Source organism: Triticum urartu, chromosome 2A (genome assembly GCF_056163025.1).
Source record: "Triticum urartu cultivar PI428250 chromosome 2A, HENAU_Tu73, whole genome shotgun sequence".
Taxonomy (NCBI): Eukaryota; Viridiplantae; Streptophyta; class Magnoliopsida; order Poales; family Poaceae; genus Triticum; species Triticum urartu.
Genome location: NC_141874.1, coordinates 13210809 through 13236807, shown reverse-complemented (window position 1 = coordinate 13236807; position 25999 = coordinate 13210809). Strand labels below are relative to the sequence as shown.

The window sequence follows — 25999 nt, the reverse complement described above, 5'->3', positions numbered from 1 at the left end:
GACAGACAAGGGTGCACCACTATTGGGATACAACAAATCAACACTTGATTGTAAATGAGTCAATTACACCGGCGGTGCCAGAACTTGACGCAACCGGTCACTTTGGTATTAGAACTTGTGGCATGCATTGAACTAGTACAATAACTTGGTTCGGACGTGCAAATACGGTGCAAAATCATGTTTGATATGAAATCGATGCTGACTTGGCACGTGAGCATGGCGTGGGACCTGTTGTCAGTTACTGTAAAGCAGACAGGAGGTCGTATGGCCTTTTTTTTTGTGCAAAACCCCCCTTGGTTTTTTATTCCTTATAAAGAAAACTTGTCTACGTGTCAAGTGGCATTTTTTCACCTCTATGAGGCACGGATCCCATCTGTCAGTACATCAGTATAGGAATTAAACAGGAAAAGGATGGCCTCGACGTATCGGAAATACGATCTGCTGCTTGATGTAGTATAAACTGGACGCATGTGGGGCTTAAAAATATTGCAAATAGTCCCGCCCATTTTGCACGCACTAGTTTTTTAAGAATTTGTAAAAAGTAATTAATGAAAATAATGTTCAAATATATATTCCTATGTTATAATTTTTTTTGAGGATATAAATATTATACATAAAGACAATGATTAGTAAATAAAAACATTTCAATATACAGCCATGTATTATATAAAAATGTTTAGTAAATAAGGTCATTTAAATGTTTTTTAATAGAAACTAATTAATAAAAAAATACATTTGCAGATTATATTTAAATTTCACAAAATTTGCATATAATTATTGAAATGTTTGTAATTATACAAACATTTTTATATGTATGCATATAATTTTATTACACAACCATTGTTTTTCAAAATTGTAACTACTAATATTCACATTGCATTGCTTTAAATTATACAAACATTTTTATAATACATAACAATTATTTTAAATACATGAATATTTTTAAAATAGTACTTGTGTTTTTAAAAGCAAGTTATTTCATTTGTATGTTATCTTAATACAGAGATCAGAATTTACATACCTTTTACAAATTTCCAAAAGAAACAAGCTGGTGCAAATGGGCCGCACCGGCTGCCCATTTAACCTCCAAGAGCCCCTTTTGTTCCATTACATAAAGAATAGTTATCCATTGACGATATGACTGTTGAACGGGTGTAATGGGCAAGACTGACTGTGTGCTAGCCACAGGTCGTGGTTTGAGTCGCAGAAGACTCCTTTTTTGTGTTAATTTTTCAGAAAAACTGAAACTCCACCTTTGCAACATCGGCAGGGGCTCTTTGTGAGACACAGAAAATCGAGGGAGTTTTCACAAAAAAATCCCCCCCCCTTTGCCTTTCAATCACCGACAGCTAGTCCCATGCCACGCTAGCATGCCTAGTTAGCGGCTCGGGCGTACACAAACGAAATTTGCATGGTATTTGTATACTAGAGCCAAGTTATTGCACCAGTTCAATGTATGCCGGAAGTTCTAGCATCAAAGTGGTCATTTGCACCAACTTCTAGCACCACCAGTGTAATTGACTCATTGTAAATCAATGATAACTTTTGTTTTTTTTAATCAAGTCGATCGACGAGAGTTGTGGGGTTCAGTGTTTCCTATTCGGCGACCTTTCCGTCAAGTAGTCGCTGAAAAACACAGGCTAGCCACAAGTGTTATATGGACGGGCCCATTTAGGGCTAGTTAGTTGCTGAAGGAACCCCTATTTTTTGAACTTTTTGGTTGGTTCCTGAAGGGTTTTGGAAACCTTCCAGATGGTTCCTCAACTGTTTTTTTCTATCTTGTTAATTGGGTTCTTTTGTCCTTTTTTCTTTTTTGTTTCAGTTTTTTTTCTTTCATCATTTTGTTTCAAAAATTCTCAAATTTCAAAAAATGTTCATAAAACTAAAAATATCCGTGTTTTCAAAGAATATTGGCAAATTTAAAATATGATCGTGATTAGCAAATGCAAATAATATTGTTTGCATAATTTATTTATTTTCGCATTTTCAAAAAAAGTTTGTGATTTTCAAAGAACTTTTCAGAATTTTTAGAAAACAATTCAAAATATTAAAATTGTGTTTTTGATTTATAAAATGTTTGGAATAATCAAAAAGTGTTAGAAATTTTTTAATTGTTTGGGATTTTGAAAAAAAAATCATATTTTTCAAAATAAAATTTTGATTTTAAATTATTTTGAAATTGTAAAAAATGTTCGTGTTTTCAAAGCTTGTTGTCAATTGTTTTCCTAAAAAAATCACAACAATAAATCAGGTCAGTTCGCTATACTGCCTCGCTCCAGTTTGCTACAGTAGTCAGTTCAATATGTGTCAGTGTTCGTCTGGTTTTGCTACAGTACCTTGTTTCAAGCTAGCTTCACTGCATGCACGAGTTGGCCGACCGTCTGTGTGTTTCCCCGCCAATCACCCGCAAAGGGCAGCAGATAGTACATGGGTCTTTAGCACGTTGGCCCAATCCTCTCCCTCATTTTTCTTCCATTTTTTGGACAATGGAAGGTAATGCTCAGCTTTTTCTGCCCGTATCATTGGTCTTTTTGGATGATGGACTTCCTTTTTTTAGGGGAGGACTTCCTATTTGATACTCATTGTGTGAACATGTCGAGCAAAGCCAACTACTAGGCCACCCCAAGTAGGGTAACTGATAGTTGTCCATTCGTTGACTTTCTCATTTTTTGGTTGGATATATATAATGAATTTCTCCTTTTTCTCATTTCATTTCTTTCTCCATTCTCCATTTTTACTTTTTTTTTGTTTTGTTTTTTTCCTTTTTTATAATTCAAGAATATTCTGTAAAATTCATAAAGAATTTTTATGTAGCGAACATATGTAAATCCTTGAGAATTTTCTAAATGCATTAATATTTATATAAAATAAATCTGAGGTTTTTTAAAATCTGGGGGTCAATTTTGAAATACATGTAAATCTTTAAATTTGTGAGTATTTATTAAATTCATACACTTTTTAAAAATTTGTCATAAGTTTTTTAATACACAATCATGTTTAAAATACCAAAATGTTTGCTAAATTTCTGGTTTTTGAAAAAATATTAGTGATCATTTTTGGAATTCATATTCATTTTTTAAAGTCAAGAACATTTTTCAATGTAAGAATTTTTAATTCATGATTTTTTTGGCAGATTTTGGGAATAAATCTAACATTGAAAATATGAGAAAACCATTTGAAAATAGGAAGAAAACAAAAAAACCTAAGACAAAACCATTGGAAAACCGTATGAAGTGAGGAGAACAATACAGGTGCTTGAACTGGGCTAGCCCACAGAATTCATGCACGTGTGTTTGGTCGTCAAATTGAATCATAGTGTGTCATAGACGGGGTGTTTGAAGTGACCTTGGGCCTTGTAGACACAACAACAGTCCATATACAAAAGAGAAAACTTAGAAAATTAACATAAAAGGGGAATAAAGAAGAGTCCCAAGGACCATGGGCCTTCTTGCCGTCCATTATTTCACTCCTCCTTGTCAATGGCCTCTTGGTGCTCCCACATCTCGTTCCTCGGCTATCACTTCATGTACTTTAGTTCCTTTTTTCTTCTACTTCTTGTGAGTTACTTTGCATTCATTTGACTTATGCATCGTTTTTTTCATAGGTGAAATGGCTCATCATGGTTCTCCCTAATTGTTCGACAATGCATAAATGTCATTGAGCAAGTCGACGGGTGTGTGTGATTGAGACCAAGTAGACATTCAAAGCCTTTTTTAGAACTTCACAAGCTTTATTGATCAACATTAACAAACATAGGGGTCCATAGGGACCGAGGCAGTTGCCCAATCCATAGGTGGTAACCATGATCAAGAGAAAGGGGTTACTTAGCAATATTATGAGCTTCAGCATTGGACTCCCACACTTCAGAAATGTCTAAGTTGTAACTGCTGAATGCTCTTTCCCATAGTAAACTTTAGATCATCTGTACCAACACCATGAATAGAAGCATGGGACATGTTTCCGATCAGCACGGTTGCAGTCCTTGTGACCTGATAAGAAAAAAACATGGAGATATCAAAACACACATGTATATTGGCACTCATGTCAATCCACTAAGCATAATAATGACATATTGAAAGAATCAATAGGAAATTTACCACAATGGTCATGGAGAGATCAACCATCTTGTCGCCAGCAACACTCAAAACAACACATGCAAAAAAGGCGTCTGTAGCCTAGAAAAATTGCTCTGTTTGCGAGTTAGTGGTCCCTCCGGTATGCCCTTGGAAGCATCAAAATAGTTCATGGTGGTTAACCAAAGAACTACCCTGACATGCCATCTCTTGTAATTCACATCCTTGGACGTGGCAGGTTTGAGGGTTGCGGGAAAAGCAATTGGAGAAAACTGCCTAAACAAATCAGGTTTTTGGATTGTTGAAGAGCTATTTCCCATTAAGTTTAATTCAAAAAAATAGACCAAACATGAAATCATAATAGAAATGATAATTGGTTCCAGTAACAAAGTACTGAACAAGTCGTGCAATTGGGTAAATAAGCGAGAAGCATCGTATCAATGTCTATTCCTAGTAGTCCAAACACAATCCCTAGTTGGAGGGACAAGAACACATATAGTGTGGTGAAAGAAGAGGAATTTGTGTTAGTAGCCATATCGCCGAAGAGATTGTTGGTGTCGGGGAAGTGGTCGTGCGCATCCATATGGTGGAGAAGAATCTAGAAGTCGCACGAGAACGATCCCCAAAAAACTTCAACGCCTGTCTCTCTTACATGATCACAAGTCAGTCTTTCGGAGCCATGTTATCACAACGCGGCACACACAAAGAAGCAAATGGGAAAGCACTAGGTGGCACATAGCTCTGAAACCGAAGTGGCAGTGTTGGTGGAAGAGAAGCAACCTATAGACTCTAGAAGGCTACACTTATAGAGACAAAGAGGAGAGTGAAACAGCCACAACCATTTAGGCTCGTTTTTCAGTAGTACGAAAATGTTTCGACGCCTTTATTGCGTGATAAAAAGATAAAAAACACATACATATGCCATGAAAAATCACTAAACTGGCCCTTTGGCTAAAGTTCAGCACAAAATGGCCCTCTTTTGAAAAAAATTCATAAAATGGCCCTACACGCATGACGCCTGCACCAGGGGCGCCATGCTAGATATCATAACGCCTCGGTCAGGGGCGCCATATTGGTCAGCGCTGACTTGCCACGTTGGCAGGGCTTGCCACCATGGCGCCCCAGGCCAGGGCGCCGTGTTGATGGTCATGACGCCCCTGCTCAGGGCGCCATGCCCCTTGCGTGAACAAAATAGAGTCTCCCCTGTTTTCCCCTCCACAAACCCTCACTTTTCCCCTTCTCCACCCCGGCCGCCCCAATCAAGCCCCTACCTAATGCCCACAAAATTTCGTGAATCGGAACTCCAAATCGGCGATTTATCCTTCCCTTCGACCCCTCAAGGTATTCTCCTATTGGGTTTCGTAGTAATTTCAAAAAAATTCCTACGCACACGCAAGATCATGTGATGCATAGCAACGAGAGGGGAGAGTGCTGTCTACATACCCACGCAGACCGACCGCGGAAGCGTTGACACAACGTAGAGGAAGTAGTCGTACGTCTTCACGATCCAACCGATCAAGCACCAAAACTACGGCACCTCCGAGTTCGAGCACACGTTCAGCTCGATGACGATCCCCGGACTCCGATCCAGCAAAGTGTCGGGGAAGAGTTCCGTCAGCACGACGGTGTGGTGACGATCTTGATGTACTACAGCAGCAGGGCTTCACCTAAACTCCGCTACAGTATTATCGAGGAATACGGTGGCTGGGGGCACCTCACACGGCTAAGGAATAGATCACGTGGATCAACTTGTCTGTTTCTGGGGTGCCTCGGCCTCAGTATATAAAGGAGCCAAGGGGGAGGGGGCGCCGGCCAGGAGGAGGGCGCAGGAGGAGTCCTACTCCTTCCAGGAGTAGGACTCCCCCCCCCCCCAATCCTAGTTGGACTAGGATTCCCCGAGGGGGAAAGAGGGAGAGGGGGGCCGGCCACCTCTCCTAGTCCTAATAGGACTAGGGGAGGGGGGAGGCGCGCGGCCACCTTGGGCTGCCCCTTTCTCCTTTCCACTAAAGCCCATTAAGGCCCATATGGCTCCCGGGGGGTTCCGGTAACCTCCCGGTACTCCGGTAAAATCCCGATTTCACCCGGAACACTTCCGATATCCAAACATAGGCTTCCAATATATCAATCTTTACGTCTCGACCATTTCGAGACTCCTCGTCATGTCCGTGATCACATCCGGGACTCCGAACAACCTTTGGTACATCAAAATGCATAAACTCATAATATAACTGTCATCGTAACCTTAAGCGTGCGGACCCTACGGGTTCGAGAACAATGTAGACATGACCGAGACACGTCTCCGGTCAATAACCAATAGCGGGACCTGGATGCCCATATTGGCTCCTACATATTCTACGAAGATCTTTATCGGTCATACCGCATAACAACATACGTTGTTCCCTTTGTCATCGGTATGTTACTTGCCCGAGATTCGATCGTCGGTATCCAATACCTAGTTCAATCTCGTTACCGGCAAGTCTCTTTACTCGTTCTGTAATACATCATCTCGCAACTAACTCATTAGTTGCAATGCTTGCAAGGCTTATGTGATGTGCATTACCGAGAGGGCCCAGAGATACCTCTCCGACAATCGGAATGACAAAACCTAATCTCGAAATACACCAACCTAACATGTACCTTTGGAGACACCTGTAGTACTCCTTTATAATCACCCAGTTACGTTGTGACGTTTGGTAGTACCCAAAGTGTTCCTCCGGTAAACGGGAGTTGCATAATCTCATAGTTATAGGAACATGTATAAGTCATGAAGAAAGCAATAGCAACATACTAAACGATCGGGTGCTAAGCTAATGGAATGGGTCATGTCAATCAGATCATTCTCTTAACGATGTGATCCCGTTAATCAAATAACAACTCATTGTTCATGGTTAGGAAACATAACCATCTTTGATTAACGAGCTAGTCAAGTAGAGGCATACTAGTGACACTCTGTTTGTCTATGTATTCACACATGTATTATGTTTCCGGTTAATACAATTCTAGCATGAATAATAAACATTTATCATGATATAAGGAAATAAATAATAACTTTATTATTGCCTCTAGGGCATATTTCCTTCAGTCTCCCACTTGCACTAGAGTCAATAATCTAGTTCACATCTCCATGTGATTTAACAGCAATAGTTCACATCACCATGTGATTAACACCCATAGTCCACATCGATATGTGACCAACACCCAAAGGGTTTACTAGAGTCAATAATCTAGTTCACATTGTTTTATGTGATTAACACCCAAAGAGTACTAAGGTGTGATCATGTTTTGCTTGTGAGATAATATTAGTCAACGGGTCTGTCACATACAGATCCGTAAGTATTTTGCGAATTATATGTCTACAATGCTCTACATGGAGCTACTCTAGCTAATTGCTCCCACTTTCAATATGTATCTAGATCGAGACTTAGAGTCATCCAGATCTGTGTCAAAACTTGCATTGACGTAACTTTTTACGACGAACCTTTTTGTCACGTCCATAATCGAGAAACATATCCTTATTTTACTAAGGATAATTCTGACCGCTGTCCAGTGATCTACTCCTAGATCACTATCGTACTCCCTTGCTAAATCAGTGCAGGGTATACAATAGATCTAGTATACAGCATGACATACTTTATAGAACCTATGGCCAAGGCATAGGGATGACTTTCATTCTCTTTCTATCTTCTGCCGTGGTTGGGTTTTGAGTCTTACTCAACTTCACACCTTGTAATACAGGCAAGAACTCTTTCTTTGACTGCTCTATTTTGAACTACTTCAAAAATTTTGTCAAGGTATGTACTCATTGAAAAAACTTATCAAGCGTCTTGATCTATCTTTATAGATCTTGAAGCTCAATATGTAAGCAGCTTCACTGAAGTCTTTCTTTGAAAAAACTCCTTTCAAATACTCCTTTATGCTTTACAGAATAATTCTACATTATTTCCGATCAACAATATGTCATTCACATATACTTATCAGAAATGCTGTAGTGCTCCCACTCACTTTCTTGTAAATATAGGCTTCACCGCAAGTCTGTATAAAACTATATGCTTTGATCAACTCATCAAAGCGTATATTCCAAGTCCGATATGTTTGTACCAGTCCATAGATTGATTGCTGGAGCTTGCATATTTTGTTAACACCTTTAGGATCGACAAAACCTTCTAGTTGCATCGTATACAACTCTTCTTTAATAAATCCATTAAGGAATGCAGTTTTGTTTATCCATTTGCCAGATTTCATAAAATGTGGCAATTGCTAACATGATTCGAACAGACTTAAGCATAGATACGAGTGAGAAACTCTCATCGTAGTCAACACCTTGAACTTGTCGAAAACCTTTTGCGACAATTCTAGCTTTGTAGATAGTAACACTACTATCAGCGTCCGTCTTCCTCTTGAAGATCCATTTATTTTCTATGGCTTGCCGATCATCGGGCAAATCCATCAAAGTCCATACTTTGTTCTCATACATGGATCATATCTCAGATTTCATGGCCTCAAACCATTTTGCGGAATCTGGGCTCATCATCGCTTCCTCATAGTTCGCAAGTTCGTCATGGTCTAGTAACATGACTTCCAGAATAGGATTACCGTACCACTCTGGTCCGGATCTCACTCTGGTTTACCTACGAGATTCGGTAGTAACTTGATCTGAAGTTTCATGATCATCATCATTAGCTTCCTCACTAATTGGTGTAGGTGTCACAGAAACCGGTTTCTGTGATGTACTACTTTCCAATAAGGGAGGAGGTACAGTTACCTCATTAAGTTCTACTTTCCTCCCACTCACTTCTTTCGAGAGAAACTCCTTCTCCAGAAAGTTTCCGAATTTAGCAATAAAATTCTTGCCTTCGGATCTGTGATAGAAGGTGTACCCAACAATCTCCTTTGGGTATCCTATGAAGACATATTTCTCCGATTTGGGTTTGAGCTTATCAGGTTGAAACTTTTTCACATAAGCATTGCAACCTCAAACTTTAAGAAACGACAGCTTAGGTTTCTTGCTAAACCATAGTTCATACGGTGTCGTCTCAACGGATTTAGATGGTGCCCTATTTAACGTGAATGCAGCTGTCTCTAATGCATAACCCTAAAACGATAGTGGTAGATCGGTAAGATACATCATAGATTGCACTATATCCAATAAAGTACGGTTATGACGTTCGGACACACCATTACATTGTGGTGTTCCAGGTGGCATGAGTAGTGAAACTATTTCACATTATTTTTAACTGAAGGCCAAAATCGTAACTCAAATACTCTTCTCCACGATCAGATTTATTTTCTTGTTACGATGATTTTCAACTTCACTCTGAAATTCTTTGAACTTTTCAAATGTTTCAGACTTATGTTTCATTAAGTAGATATACTCATATCTGCTCAAATCATCTGTGAAGATCAGAAAATAATGATACTTGTCGCGAGCCTCAATATTCATCAGACCATATACATCAGTATGTATGATTTCCAACAAATCCGTTGCTCGCTCCATTGTTCCGAAGAACAGAGTCTTAGTCATCTTGCCCATGAGGCATGGTTCGCAAGCATCAACTGATTCATAATCAAGTGATTCCAAAAGCCCATCAGCATGGAGTTTCTTCATGCGCTTTACACCAATATGACCTAAACAACAGTGCTACAAATAAGTTGCACTATCATTATTAACTTTGCATCTTTTGGTTTCAATATTATGATTATGTGTATCACTACGATCGAGATCCAACGAACTATTTTCATTGGGTGTGTAACCATATAAGGTTTATTCATATAAACAGAACAACAATTTATTCTCTTACTTAAATGAATAACCGTATTACAATAAACATGATCAAATCATATTCATGCTCAACGCAAACACCAAATAACACTTATTTAGGTTCAACACTAATCTCAAAATTATAGGGAGTGTGCGATGATGATCATATCAATCTTGCAACCACTTCCAACACACATCGTCACTTCACCCTTAACTAGTCTCTGTTTATTCTGCAACTCCCGTTTCGAGTTACTAATCATAGCAACTGAACTAGTATCAAATACTGAGGGTTTGCTATAAACACTAGTAAAGTACACCAATAACATGTATATCAAATATACTTATGTTCACTTTGCCATCCTTCTTATCCGCCAATCACTTGGGGTAGTTCCGCTTCCAGTGACCAGTCCCTTTGTAGTAGAAGCACTTAGTCTCAGGCTTAGGACCAGACTTGGGCTTCTTCACTTGAGCAGCAACTTGCTTGCTGTTTTTCTTGAAGTTCCCCTTCTTCCCTCTGCCCTTTTCTTGAAACTAGTGATCTTGTCAACCATCAACACTTGATGTTTTTCTTGATTTCTATCTTCGCTGATTTCAGCATCACGAAGAGCTTGGGAGTTGTTTCCGTTATCCCTTGCATATTATAGTTCATCACGAAGTTCTACTAACTTGGTGATGGTGACTAGAGAATTCTGTCAATCACTATCTTATCTGGAAGATTAACTCCCACTTGATTCAAGCGATTGTAGTACCCAGACAATCTGAGCACATGCTCACTAGTTGAGCGATTCTCCTCCATCTTTTAGCTATAGAACTTGTTGGAGACTTCATATCTCTCAACTCGGGTATTTGCTTGAAATATTAACTTCAACTCCTGGAACATCTCATATGGTCCATGACGTTCAAAACGTCTTTGAAGTCCCGATTCTAAGCCGTTAAGCATGGTGCACTTAAAGCATCAAGTAGTCATCATATTGAGCTAGCCAAATGTTCATAACGTCTGCATCTGCTCCTGCAATAGGTCTGTCACCTAGCGGTGCATCAAGGACATAATTCTTCTGTGCAGCAATGAGGATAAACCTCAGATCACGAATCCAATCTGCATCATTGCTACTAACATCTTTCAACACAATTTTCTCTAGGAACATATCAAAATAAACATATGAAAGCAACAACGCGAGCTATTGATCTACAACATAGATATGCTAATACTACCAGGACTAAGTTCATGATAAATTAAAGTTCAATTAATCATATTACTTAAGAACTCCCACTTAGATGGACATCCCTCTAATCTTCTAAGTGATCACGTGATCCAAATCAACTAAACCATAACCGATCATCACGTGAGATGGATTAGTCTTCAATGGTGAACATCATTATGTTGATCATATCTATATATGATTCACGCTTGACCTTTCGGTCTCTGTGTTCCGAGGCCATATCTGCATATGCTAGGCTCGTCAAGTATAACCCGAGTATTCTGCGTGTGCAAAACTGGCTTGCACCCGTTGTAGATGGACGTAGAGCTTATCACACCCGATCATCACGTGGTGTCTGGGCACGATGAACTTTGGCAACGGTGCATACTCAGGGAGAACACTTCTTGATAATTTAGTGAGAGATCATCTTATAATGCTACCGTCAATCAAAGCAAGATAAGATGCATAAAACATCACATGCAATCAATATAAGTGATATGATATGGCCATCATCATCTTGTGCCTGTGATCTCCATCTCCGAAGCACCGTCATGATCACCATTGTCACCGGCGCGACATCTTGATCTCCATCGTAGCATCGTTGTCGTCTCGCGAATCTTATGCTTCCACGACTATCACTACCGTTTAGTAATAAAGTAAAGCATTACATCGCAATTGCATTGCATACAATAAAGCGACAACCATATGGCTCCTGCCGGTTGCCGATAACTCGGTTAAAAAACATGATCATCTCATACAATAAAATTCAGCATCATGCCTTGACCATATCACATCACAACATGCCCTGCAAAAACAAGTTAGACGTCCTCTACTTTGTTGTTGCAAGTTTTACGTGGCTGCTACGGGCTTAAGCAAGAACCAATCTCACATACGCATAAAAACCACAACGATAAAAATATTATACATAAAGACAATGATTAGTAAATAAAAACATTTCAATATACAGCCATGTATTATATAAAAATGTTTAGTAAATAAGGTCATTTAAATGTTTTTTAATAGAAACTAATTAATAAAAAAATACATTTGCAGATTATATTTAAATTTCACAAAATTTGCATATAATTATTGAAATGTTTGTAATTATACAAACATTTTTATGTGTATGCATATAATTTTATTACACAACCATTGTTTTTCAAAATTGTAACTACTAATATTCACATTGCATTGCTTTAAATTATACAAACATTTTTATAATACATAACAATTATTTTAAATACATGAATATTTTTAAAATAGTACTTGTGTTTTTAAAAGCAAGTTATTTCATTTGTATGTTATCTTAATACAGAGATCAGAATTTACATACCTTTTACAAATTTCCAAAAGAAACAAGCTGGTGCAAATGGGCCGCACCGGCTGCCCATTTAACCTCCAAGAGCCCCTTTTGTTCCATTACATAAAGAATAGTTATCCATTGACGATATGACTGTTGAACGGGTGTAATGGGCAAGACTGACTATGTGCTAGCCACATGTCGTGGTTTGAGTCGCAGAAGACTCCTTTTTTGTGTTAATTTTTCAGAAAAACTGAAACTCCACCTTTGCAACATCGGCAGGGGCTCTTTGTGAGACACAGAAAATCGAGGGAGTTTTCACAAAAAAATCCCCCCCCTTTGCCTTTCAATCACCGACAGCTAGTCCCATGCCACGCTAGCATGCCTAGTTAGCGGCTCGGGCGTACACAAACGAAATTTGCATGGTATTTGTATACTAGAGCCAAGTTATTGCACCAGTTCAATGTATGCCGGAAGTTCTAGCATCAAAGTGGTCATTTGCACCAACTTCTAGCACCACCAGTGTAATTGACTCATTGTAAATCAATGATAACTTTTGTTTTTTTTAATCAAGTCGATCGACGAGAGTTGTGGGGTTCAGTGTTTCCTATTCGGCGACCTTTCCGTCAAGTAGTCGCTGAAAAACACAGGCTAGCCACAAGTGTTATATGGACGGGCCCATTTAGGGCTAGTTAGTTGCTGAAGGAACCCCTATTTTTTGAACTTTTTGGTTGGTTCCTGAAGGGTTTTGGAAACCTTCCAGATGGTTCCTCAACTGTTTTTTTCTATCTTGTTAATTGGGTTCTTTTGTCCTTTTTTCTTTTTTGTTTCAGTTTTTTTTCTTTCATCATTTTGTTTCAAAAATTCTCAAATTTCAAAAAATGTTCATAAAACTGAAAATATCCGTGTTTTCAAAGAATATTGGCAAATTTAAAATATGATCGTGATTAGCAAATGCAAATAATATTGTTTGCATAATTTATTTATTTTCGCATTTTCAAAAAAAGTTTGTGATTTTCAAAGAACTTTTCAGAATTTTTAGAAAACAATTCAAAATATTAAAATTGTGTTTTTGATTTATAAAATGTTTGGAATAATCAAAAAGTGTTAGAAATTTTTTAATTGTTTGGGATTTTGAAAAAAAAATCATATTTTTCAAAATAAAATTTTGATTTTAAATTATTTTGAAATTGTAAAAAATGTTCGTGTTTTCAAAGCTTGTTGTCAATTGTTTTCCTAAAAAAATCACAACAATAAATCAGGTCAGTTCGCTATACTGCCTCGCTCCAGTTTGCTACAGTAGTCAGTTCAATATGTGTCAGTGTTCGTCTGGTTTTGCTACAGTACCTTGTTTCAAGCTAGCTTCACTGCATGCACGAGTTGGCCGACCGTCTGTGTGTTTCCCCGCCAATCACCCGCAAAGGGCAGCAGATAGTACATGGGTCTTTAGCACGTTGGCCCAATCCTCTCCCTCATTTTTCTTCCATTTTTTGGACAATGGAAGGTAATGCTCAGCTTTTTCTGCCCGTATCATTGGTCTTTTTGGATGATGGACTTCCTTTTTTTAGGGGAGGACTTCCTATTTGATACTCATTGTGTGAACATGTCGAGCAAAGCCAACTACTAGGCCACCCCAAGTAGGGTAACTGATAGTTGTCCATTCATTGACTTTCTCATTTTTTGGTTGGATATATATAATGAATTTCTCCTTTTTCTCATTTCATTTCTTTCTCCATTCTCCATTTTTACTTTTTTTTTGTTTTGTTTTTTTCCTTTTTTATAATTCAAGAATATTCTGTAAAATTCATAAAGAATTTTTATGTAGCGAAAAAAAATATAACCATCATCTAACTTTAAGCGTGCGGACCCTACGGGTTCGAGAACTATGTAGACATGACCGAGACACGTCTCCGGTCAATAACCAATAGCAGAACATGGATGCTCATATTGTCTCCCACATATTCTACGAAGATTTTTATCGGTCAAACCGCATAACAACATATGTTGTTCCCTTTGTCATCGGTATGTTACTTGCCCGAGATTCGATCGTCGGTATCTCAATACCTAGTTCAATCTCGTTACCGGCAAGTCTCTTTACTCATTACGTAATGCATCATCCCGTAACTAACTCATTAGCTACATTGCTTGCAAGGCTTATAGTGATGTGCATAAAGGCCTTGCCTGGTTGGGGCTGAACGGGGTCAGCTGTAGTGTATCACTATATGCCACTTGACCGGTCATTGTACAACATAAATAATTCAAGTTTTTCGCAGATTCCTTGCCTGGTCGGGGCCGAACGAGATCTGCTGTAGTGTATCAGTGTAAGCAATTCTTGTGTGTGTTTTCTTGCACTTTTTGGTCATGATTCTACAATTCTCCTTACGGACTTGCTTATGGTATTCTTGATTTACTAGATCCAATGGTAAGCTATTCTCAGTTTTTATTAAGGCTTGGTCATGAATTGATGGAATGCTACAAAATAGGCTGAAGGTATTTGTAGTCTATCCTTTTACACTCTCCATCCTTCCAGGCATTTTGGTTTTACAATTCGATTTGCTCATGTGCATGATACTGCAATGCATACGTTTATTTGTTAAAGTAGTCCATGTTGTCTCTGTAAAGTGAGTTTTGTGCGTAAGCACACCGCATGAGAGGTCCTAGATAAACCACTTGATATTATAAGTGATTAGTTTATAGGAATTTCTAGGCAATGAAGAAGCTAAGAAGGTTGCTGACAAGGTGTTCCATTGATCTGACCTTTAAGCTTTGCTTTCTTACTTGGCAGTCTCTATTATCTATTGTGTGTTTAAGCGAAATGTTTAAATCCTTGGACACAATTAACAATGGGATAATTAGTCTTGAAAAAGTAAGGGTATGTTTACGCTTATTATGATTGGGAGCGGCATTTTAACAGGTGTAATCCCGTTGCAACGCACATGCATATGTGCTAGTATTTTTTTAAGTTTGTTACATTTCAAGAATAAAAATAAAATAGCAGAATGAGTCCTTACTTTTCAATTTGTAAATTTAAATGAGAAGATGGAGCTAATCCGGATCGGATCTCATTTCAGTTGATATGCCAACTTAATAAAACACTGTGCCAATAATAAAAAAACCACAGTAAGCTCAAACGAAAAGTACATCACATGCATGGTATACTTGTGTGGTTATTACTTTCTTTCCCACGCCTAGGATGAAAATCCTGACTCCTTTGATGGCTAGAATTAACCTTTATTTTATAGTGGCTACATACGGGTAACATAAATTTACTTAGAAGATTTTGTTCCGTTACATGCATGATTTTGGAACTAACCATAATTTCTCCTTCAGGCGCACAGTGAGTCCAAACACCTCTGTCATATCAATGTCTTTCCTCTCAACCCCTATTGGCAGTTCCCAGTCGAAATGGTACATCAAGTTTGCCAACATAAGCTCAACAGTCATGATTCCAAGGTTTATACCAGGGCATATCCTGCGTCCTGCCCCGAACGGCAAGAGTTTAAAATTACTCCCTACAAAGTTGACATGCACATCACGGCCTTCCTCTGTAAATCTTTCAGGTATGAATTCTTCACTTTCCTCCCATGAGCTAGAGTCTCTACCAATGGCCCATACATTGACAAAGACATGCGTCCCAGCAGGAATCATGTACCCATCGATGCTGCAGTCAGCCATGGCAAGGTGTGGAGCAAGTAAAGGTGCAACAGGATGAAATCGGAATGACTCCTTTAGGACTGCTCTTAGGTATGTCATACTGCTAATGTCGGCTTCATCAACAATTTCCTGTCCCTGGGGTACGATACTCCTTACCTCGTCTTGTAGCTTCCCAATCAGGCGGGGCCTCCTCATGAGCTCAGCCATTGTGAATTCGAGGGTGTTAGATGATGTGTCAGTTAAACCGAAAAATACATCCTGTGGATATCAATTAATTAGTACACTATAATAATTTTTATTTGTAATAATCTGGAAGGTATTATATTTACTTACGGTTAGGAGAGCTTTCATCTGCTCTCTTGTGAGACCATACTCGAGCTGAACAGACAAGAGAATATCGACGAAATTACTACCCTGGTTATCTAACACTGACTTGTCCTTGTTCTCATGATAATCGATCACCTTGTCCAGCAGATCGGCCCATCTATGCCTTAGTCTCTCAGCCTTTGCACGGACTGTCCTTTTAAGCAGTCCTACCCTAGACAATGTTGGGAAGTACTCCTCCACCTTGAACCCTCCTAGCAGCAGTGACGTATCATTGGTGAGGTCTTGGAACAACTTGCTCTGTCCTTCTTTTAGGAAGAATTCTCCGGACACGATGTGACATGCCATGTCATATGTGAATGTCTTGAGCAGCTCACTCATGTCCACCACACCAACGACTGCGGCGGCCTCATGAATCTTGGCCATCACCATGCTCACCTATGATGGCATGCACAATTGTTAGCAGAGGGCACAATGAAAGTGAATTTTATTTATTTTGTTTCTGACATGGTAAGTTTCTGAAAATGCTAAGAAGATTACCAACAAGGCTTGACAGTAGTAAATCATTGAATAAAAAGGGACGTCCTATCTGATGGTAACTGACATATTAACTAGAAAAAATCAAGCTCCCAATTTTTTTTAGAAATGTGGAATATCCTAACTAGTGGATGTTGTTTATTCATCAGTTAACTGGAGACCGTCTAAGCCCTGACCTCTCTTTTCTTGATTGTTGCTGGTGTTGAGTAGTATGAGCGTTTCCACGTTCCTATGTCTGATGGATTTTCAAGCCATGACCTTTCCTCTCGCAATTGCTAGGACCTCGGTGTGCCAATTGGATTGAGTTGGTTTCGAGACGAGAGTAGTTTTCCAGCTCCCGGGTACCTAGGCACCCTCTATGAACATTAAAATCAAAACAAATAGGAAAAAATCTAAAACTTTGCAGAATCAAAGATGGTCAAACTTTGTAGGCGCTTGCCAGTTTTCATACCAAAAAACCATTCGAGGAGCTCTACACACGAAAAAGATCTCAGTGCTTGAAGTTTTGAGCATTTTTAGCACTGAAATCTGAAACTCGTTCATACACCTTTCTCTACATAATATTTTGGCATGAAAACTTGCAAGAACCTACAAAGTTTGATCATCTTTGATGTTACAAAGTTTCAGATTTTTTTTTTATTTTACTATTGGTAGACGGTGCCTAGGCACCGGGAGCTGTCACACCTTTCTATTTTGAGATTTCTTAATGAAGCACAAGCTATATTATTTACCCTCATGATCTATGGATAGCTTTTCTTTCAAATTATGTTAAATATTAATTAAATATGATGATATATTTTTGTCCGACGGACCTGCACTACGCCGCCTTGTGGATAGACAGACCAGCCCATTTTCTAATTTTCTTCTGGTCAACTCGCCATCTAATTTTGATTTTTAACAATCCACAATTTTCTTCATCATCTTAAATATTAAGTTTTTTTGGTTTGGAAAGGATGAAGTTTATGCATTTTTCAATTTTATGTCTTCATAATGTGTTTCACGCCGAGATATTAAAAATAATTCTATCAAATGTGGTGTGGCGAAAACTAGAAAGTCATTGAAAGTTACCTCCTCCATGACGGCGCTGCGGAAAGACTGCACCTTTCTAACGCTCAGCATGTGGTTGGTGAGGAGCTTCCTTGCCTGCCGCCAGCCTTGGCCATATGGCGCAAAGCCGATGTTGGACGAGCCGTACATGAGGATGTCCGTGACCATGGAGTGTGGCCGTGATGCCAAGACATGGTCGTGCGTGCGCAGCACGGCCTCTGCGGCACGCGGCGACGATACGACGAGCGTTGGCACGGCGCCGAGACGGAGGAGCATCACGTCAGGGCCATACTTCCTGGCGAGGCTGCGGAGCGAGACGTGCGGGAGCGAGCCGAGGAGGCGCAGGTGGCCGATGATGGGCAGCGCCGGTGGTGATGGCGGGAGTCTGCCTGCAAGCTGTTGCCTTTTTCCTGACTTCCAAGTGAACCAGTAATAAAACACAAACAAGAGGAAGAGCGGGAAGAGGAATAGAAACCATCCCGTCGGAAGCGTCTCTAGCATGACGAGATCTGCCATGGGAAGTTAATGTCTAGCACAGCACTTTCAGAAGCTATGCGGCGCAATTGTTCTTCTGAACCAGCTTAGTTTTATCATCGCAAACTCGATCAGTTGCTTATAAGCTAGCCAGGCAGAGTACTTGAAACGACAACCGCTGTGGGGTGCACTGAACTTGGAGCAATTAGTTAGGCGACAACGTAGCTTTCATTCTTAAAAACATACTGTACAAGGTAGTCTTTGGGTCTTGGTTACATGTTTTATGAACTTTCTGTGACCGCTCAAAAAAGAAAAAGTGGAAAATATAAGGGACCGGTTAGGGACAAGTTGGCTGAAAAAATAATTTGGGCACGTCCACTTTTCTCAGTGCAGCAAAATCAAAATCGACTTGCAATTATTTGGGCCAGTAAATTTTCTAGAGGAGCACTCGACTCTTTGCAACCACCAAACGGAAGCCTACTAAATACATGGGCATGGTCTGAAACATAACAGAAATTGACCCAATACCTGTTAAGACACAAGGCAAAAATAAAAATAAATGAACAGAAATAAAGGGAACAAAATAGGAAGTTTCCTAAAGAAGAATGAATTAGTGGCGTTGGTATTACCCGTTATGAAGAAAGAAAATAAAAAATTACAAAAATTACACACAATTTACATAGAAATTGCGCATTTTACATTAGCAAAAAATACACACATATAATACAACCGCTGGAGCTCTCGGCGCAATTGTTCTTCGGAACCAGCTTAGTTTATCATCACAAGCTCGATCGGTTGCTTATAAGCTAGTCAAGCAGAGTACTAAAACCAACAACCACTGTGGGGTGCACTGAACTTGGAGCAATTAATAAGGCGACAACGTAGCATTCATTCCTACACACATAGATCAATCAAGGATATAAATAGTTCAAACAATAAAAATTTAAAAAAAATAACAAGAAGTAATTCAATTTAAAAATGCAGTTAATTAAAAGATAAATATTATTCAGAGGATAAAGTTCAAACATAAAACTAATGGTTTCCAGTATAAATACGCGTATGCTTCAGAAAATTACTGAGTAGTTACACGTGCGCTTATTAATGTCGAAGTTGTGGATGCATCTCTAGAAAGTTGACAACATGCTCTGGAACATGTACCTTAGGCCTCTAAATATAAGAGGTATGGCGAGCATCGTCAGCCTCATCCTCGACAATATATTATGCATGATCGTAGAACAAGTCATCACCTCCCACAACGTCTCAAGTTCCCACCTATTTGCAGCTCCACAAACAATAACCCAACGAGGTTGGAGCACTCGAAATGACCCCTCCACATCCTTCCTAGCAGCTCCTTGCATTTATGCCAAGAGAAAACTTTTGCTACCTAGGCTCGGGGATAGTCATCATAAACTGCTGCCAGTAAGGATACATACTATCGGCAAGGTAGTACCCCATGATGTAATCATGGCCATTGACGGTGTAGTTGCACGACAGAGCATCTCGGCCCATCACAAGGTCTCTTAAACATCAGAGATCGCTGAAGCACGTTAATATCATTGTGAGACCCTGGCACAAAGAAAGCATGCCAAATCCAAAAGTCGTTTGATGCCACTGCTTCAAATATGACATGTTTGATGTGACCTTGGTACTAGTAGAGAAATGCCTAAACACATCCTATGCTAGTGGCGCGCCACACACTAGCCACTGGTATTATTCAAAATAAATGTGGCGTGGCCAAAATTGTGGTGTGCTAAAATATGCCCATGCCACTAGTAAGCTAGCCCCAGGGGTGGGACATGGCCCGAGTTACTAGTGGCATGCCAACATATAACAATGGCACTACTGATGTGTTGTTGGTGGTGTGCGAATAGTTTGCATGCCACTGGTATCAGCCAACTCAATTAAAAAAAAACGCCGACAAAATTTACTAGTGGCATGTGGCCTAGAAGCGACGCCACCAGGCCCGACCCAAAACCAAGCCCGACCTAGCCCGCTGTCCTCCTCGTCCTTCATTCTGTCTCGCGTCTCTCACCCGACTCTCTCACTAGTGACAATACATTTTCCCAAAGAATATACACTTCTCTTTTTGCGAGATCAGAGAGAACAAACTTTAGCTATGTGATGTTCACTCTAGAAGGTGGAGGTCAGACTGATCGACAGTAATATAAGAGAAATGGTAATTCGATTCCGATTCTTTGCTCTTCAATCATGCATCACAAGAGCTATGCATGGATGTCAGTTAGCGAGCAATATGCATGTGTAATAACCAGTCAACCAATAGTTTGAGCGTGGGTAAGTCAGTCAACATCTCCCGCATGCTCATGGAAGCACAGGACTGAGACTAGCATGAGCCGTTGCCTGCAGCTAGTGCGTGTGTGGAAGAGAATGGATCCGGACACTCATGCATCATGTGCCACCTGCAGGCTGCAGCTAATGCGTGTGTGGATGAGAATGGCTCCGGACAGTGAACGTACGGGTCGACGGACACCCACAGAAAGAAAGGAAACAAAAAAAACAGAGGAAAGCATTGAAAAGCAAGAAAGAAAAAACCGAAGAAAAGAAAAGAAGAAATATGTGTAAAAGACGGTTCTTTTCCTTCTAGTAGGTCGCGTCCTACATATTGTACACGGACTCGATGTTGGCGCAGTGGCTAAGAGTGCTACCAAGCAACGAGGAGATCCCAAAACCGGTCCCTCGCGCGCACCTATTTTTAACTATTTTGTCGAAAATATGCGCTAGTGGGCCAGCCCGATTATCTAGCACTCGATGAGAGAGGTCCTTCTGCCTCGCTGAATGTGAGGTATAGCACTCGTGCAATTTCAGAGTAAAATAAAAAATTCGGATATGACGCTAAAAACCTCGAGGAAGCTTGAAGTGGGCCTTAGAAAAAAATAAGCTACCTAATGTGGGCCCTCTAGGGAGCAAGGATTGGTGACTAGCGTCCTTCTCTAGCCGAACTGCGCTAAGCCCCTCCGCCCCCCCCCCCCCCCCCCCCTCTATCTCTGTGTGAAATGAGGGCACTAGATAATGGGGCTCAGTGGACTCTTGTCCACAAACACGTCCGGACGTGTGGGCGGACAGTAGCCAATGGAGCCCATATTTCTGCCTGGGCAACGACGTCCTCATTTCCATGCATTCCCATACACATAGATGTAAAAAAAATCAGCAATAAATAATTCAAATTAAAAATGCATAGTTAATTCAGACATAAATACCATTCAGAGGATAACGCTCAAATAGAAAACTAATGGTTTCCTACATGAATCCAGATATGCTTCACAAGATCATCGAGTAGTTACACATGCGGTTATTAATGTCGAAGTTTTTGACGCATCTATAGAAAGATGACGATATGCTCTGGATTTTCTTTTAGGAGGCGAACATGTATAAAATATCAGAGGTATGGCGAGCATCGTCAGCCTCTTCCTTTACATTTATGTTATGCATGATCATACAACAAGCCATCACTGTCCACAGCATCTCAAGATCCCATATATTTGCAGCTCCACGAACAATACCCCAACGAAGTTGGAGCACTCGAAATGCCAACCGCAAGGTCTCTTTAACAACGGAGATCGCTGAAGCATGTTGATATCATTGTGAGACCCTGGCATGCCAAATCCGTAAGTCATGTGGCGTGGCTTCTAGTCCGCATGCCACTAGTACATTTTTTCTCAAAGAGTACACACATTTTTTTGGCGGGATCAAATAAACAAACTTTAGCTATGTGACGCTCACTCTAGAAGGTGGAGGTCAGAATGATCGACAGACGACAGTACTATAAGAGAAAGGGTAATTGGATTCCGATTCTTTGCCCTTAAATCACGGATCACACGAGCTATGCATGTGTAATAACTAGTCAACCAATGGTTTGAGCGTTGGTAACTCGTCAACATCTCCCTCATGCTCTTGGAAGCACAGTACTGAGACTAGCAGGAGCCGTTGCCTGCAGCTAGTGCAGAATGGATCCGGACACTCGTCCATCATGGGCTACATACCTGCAGCTAGTGCGTGTGTGGAAGAGAATGGATGCGAAGACTCGTGCATCATGTGCTACCTGCAGCTAGTGCGTTTCTGTAGAGGAGAATGGCTCCGGACAGTGAACGTACGGGTCGACGGATACCCACGGAAACCCGGACAGCCTCAGTGCAAAATTCCAAAGCAAGACCGAACTGGCATCGGTATCAAATTTTGGCATGGCCAAGAGACTGCAGACAGGAGCAGTTGCCTCGGTTGGCTCCCATGAATAACACATTTTAGTGATGATACTTCCAGGAGTTTACTTCTGTCGAGTTCTTAATTTCTCTAACCTCTAAGCTCAGTTCAAAGCTAGGACACTTATTTTGAATCGGAGGAAGTAACATTTAGAGCATTTACAACTGGATACAACAAATCCGACCCTTCAAATGCCCGTGGACGCCGGGCAGTGACCGATGAGACCTCAAATTAGCGTTTCCAGAACCAGATACCTCAATTACGAATCCTCAAATCCATACAATTACATGCACATGAAACCTAAACTTCAGCGGACGTTGTCCGACAGCTGGCTGCGCCCCTTGAAATGTCGGTGCGATCGTCGACGAGGTATAGTAGGACATGGGACATGCACCGGCTCACGGGACTCGAGGCGCCGCCATCTCCCATGCCCTACTCTTCCTTGCCGGAGGTCGTCACCTGCACGTTGCCGATCAAAGTGAGGTCGACGATGGATCCGTCATGGTCAGAGGCCAAGAAATCCACCACGAGGCGGTTGCGGCACCTGGGGTTGTCCGCCATTTGAGGCGAGTATGAGGCGGCTGGCTGTAGATGCTCTTACTTCTGATGTTGAAACTTTCTGATAATAGACGGTTGTGTGCAACAATCGATAGAGGCCGGAAATGAGAAGGATTTCCATAAAACTCTGATGGTTCCTTCTCTGAATGAAGGAAAGACTCCATGTGAGCTAGCTCAGCAAAGGCCTTCTCTGACTATGCCAATCTGGAAGAGCTCCTGTAGATGATCAAGTGAAGAACGTCTCTAACTGAGTATCCAACATTCACTTAATTTGCTCTCCAGAATGCATTGAACATGCATGAGGCGACATGAATGGTATATGTGGCCACGTGGGGCAATGAAAGGAGTCACTAATTGATTAAATAACTAGTACGTCAAGGATCCTGGCTCCCCGGCTGTCCTATAAATACCCGCACAACTAACCAACAAAGATGCACCAAGCAAGAGTGTCTTCAAACACAACTGTTAAAACATCTGTCCATTACCTATCAGTTCCACAAATTGCCTTCTATCCTACTTCATATAACACCCTGCCCAGCTCATGCAATATGGCTCTTGGTACTCTGGTTATCATGGTCACCATGCTGGTGTATTTTCTCTGGAAAAATAAAAGAGTGCTATTGTCCCAGAAGCAACGGGGGCGACGATGCAGGCTGCCCCCGGGGCCTGCGGCACTGCCCATCATTGGCAACATGCATCAGGTGATTCTGAGCAAGCCGGCGGTGTTCCGATGGATCCATGGCCTGCTCAAGGAGATGACACAGACATCATGTGCCTCCGTCTCGGAGCTACTCATGTCATTGTTGTAGCATGTCCACAGATAGCCTCTGAGGTACTACGAAAAAATGATGAAGTTTTTGCCTCCCGTCCCACCACCTTCGCCTCGGGCATATTCAGCTTCGGGTACAAGGGCTCCATCTTCTCACCATACGGAGACCAGTGGAAGAAGATGAGGCGTGTCCTTACTGTTGAGATTCTCGCCTCGTCCATGGAGCGAAAGCTCCACCACCTCCGGAAAGAGGAGTACGACCACCTTGTGAGGTACATTAATAAAACTCATTGCAGCGACATGGCATGTCCAGGCAACATTGTCAACGTCCGTCATGTAACCCAACACTTCGTTGGTAACATGATAAGAAGGCTTGTGTTCGGTAAAAGATACTTTAGTGACCTACCAGCTTCATCCACTAGTGGGCCTGGACATGATGAGGTGGCACATGTTGCCGCTCTCTTCACGGCCCTCAACCATCTCTACAGCTTTTGTGTGTCCGACTACTTCCCTGCCCTCATAGGCCTCGACTTGGATGGCCATGAAAAGGTTTCCAAGGTTGCCATGCAAACAATCAACCAGTTGCATGATCCTATTATAGAGGAGTGGATGCGTGAAAGGTCATCCACTCTTGAGAAAGGGCCCCGAGACTTTTTGGACGTTCCGGTTCATCTTAAAGATGCAGAGGGACAACCAATGCTTTCCCTAGAAGACATTAGAGCACAAACAGCGGTTAGTATGTCATCTTAACCTCAATAAAAAGTTTCTTCATTGTTCTTCGATCCATTTTATCTGTGTATTGACCTTTTCTGTTGCGTTATACTGATTACTTTATTTATTCTCAAATCTATGGATGTACCTAGGAAATGATCTTTGCAGCAGTCGATAACCCATCTAATGCGGTTGAGTGGGCACTCGCTGAGATGATAAACATGCCAGAGATCATGCAGAAAGCAACCGACGAACTCGATGCCGTTGTCGGTAAAGATAGACTGGTGCAGGAGTCTGACATTCCTCAGCTAAACTATCTCAAATCGTGCATCCGGGAGGCCTTCCGCTTACACACATACCATGCTCTTAACGTACCCCATGTCACCATGGCGGACACAACAATTGCTGGCTACACCATCCCCAAGGATAGCCACATACTTTTAAGCCGGCTTGGACTTGGCCGCAATCCCAAGATTTGGACTGAACCACTGGAGTTTCACCCTGAGAGGCATTTGAACACTGGGAATGTACTTCTCACTGATCCAGGCCTACGTTTCATTTCATTTAGCAGTGGGAGGAGGGGTTGTCCTGGGATTTCACTTGGTACCTCTATGACAATGATGTTGTTCGCAAGGATGTTGCAGGGATTCACTTGGACAAAGCCTCCCGACGTTAAGAGTATGAGTCTCCAAGAACGCAATGCGGGCCTTGCACTAGCTGAACCCCTTGTTCTGCAAGCTACACCACGATTGGCTGCACATCTCTATATATGATCCAATTAAATAGATTTAATATGCGTTTTCTCATTTATGTGTCAATAAAATGTATCTGGAACTAGTGTATGTTACATGTTTCTGGCGCTACGTTCAGTTCTCTTTTAATATTATGACACTGCATGTGTGCAGAAACAAAGAAGCAATCGATGGTTGCATCACTAATGTAATGTGTGTACTTATCATTATGTAAAACAAAACCTCTGTATTTTCCATTATGGTGTACCATGAAATAATCCTTGGAATTGCACAAAAGTTTTATGTTTATGTTGTATACATGCCTGGCTGTACAATTGTGTGCCCAGCTTTGACCCCGTCTTACAATTATGTCATTCATGCATCAATATGTTATGTATTGCCAACTTATTGTTCTATGAACTAAGTTTTTTCATATTCTATTAACTAGGGTTTTTTTGTGAGAAATCTTTTCTTCTGAGATATAAAAGCTGTATCATGATGCATTTTAGTAGAAAGAAACTTATACACAATGATTAACGAGCCGGGCAGGTTCGCCATCACCGAAATGGCGAAAAAAGGGAAAATGCTCATCCTAATCAGGCTCAAGGCCCGGTTCATTTCCCTTTGAAACAACCAAAATTCTGAAGAA

At 40.8% G+C, this 25999-nt stretch overlaps 1 protein-coding gene and 1 pseudogene across 1 annotated transcript; one reads left to right on the top strand and one right to left on the bottom strand.

Annotated features, from left to right (window-relative positions):
* Positions 1–15405: 15405 nt before the first annotated feature.
* On the bottom strand, positions 15406–18462 carry LOC147982882 (indole-2-monooxygenase-like). The gene is made up of 3 exons (XM_087539386.1): positions 17914–18462; positions 16318–16746; positions 15406–16242 (listed from the first exon to the last, which is right to left on the bottom strand). Exons 1-3 carry the CDS (start codon positions 18406–18408, stop codon positions 15619–15621), a joined length of 1548 nt encoding a protein of 515 aa, XP_087395512.1. The 5' UTR covers positions 18409–18462; the 3' UTR covers positions 15406–15618.
* Positions 18463–23591: 5129 nt separating this feature from the next.
* LOC125528284 (tyrosine N-monooxygenase-like) lies at positions 23592–25392 on the top strand (annotated as a pseudogene).
* Positions 25393–25999: the final 607 nt, after the last annotated feature.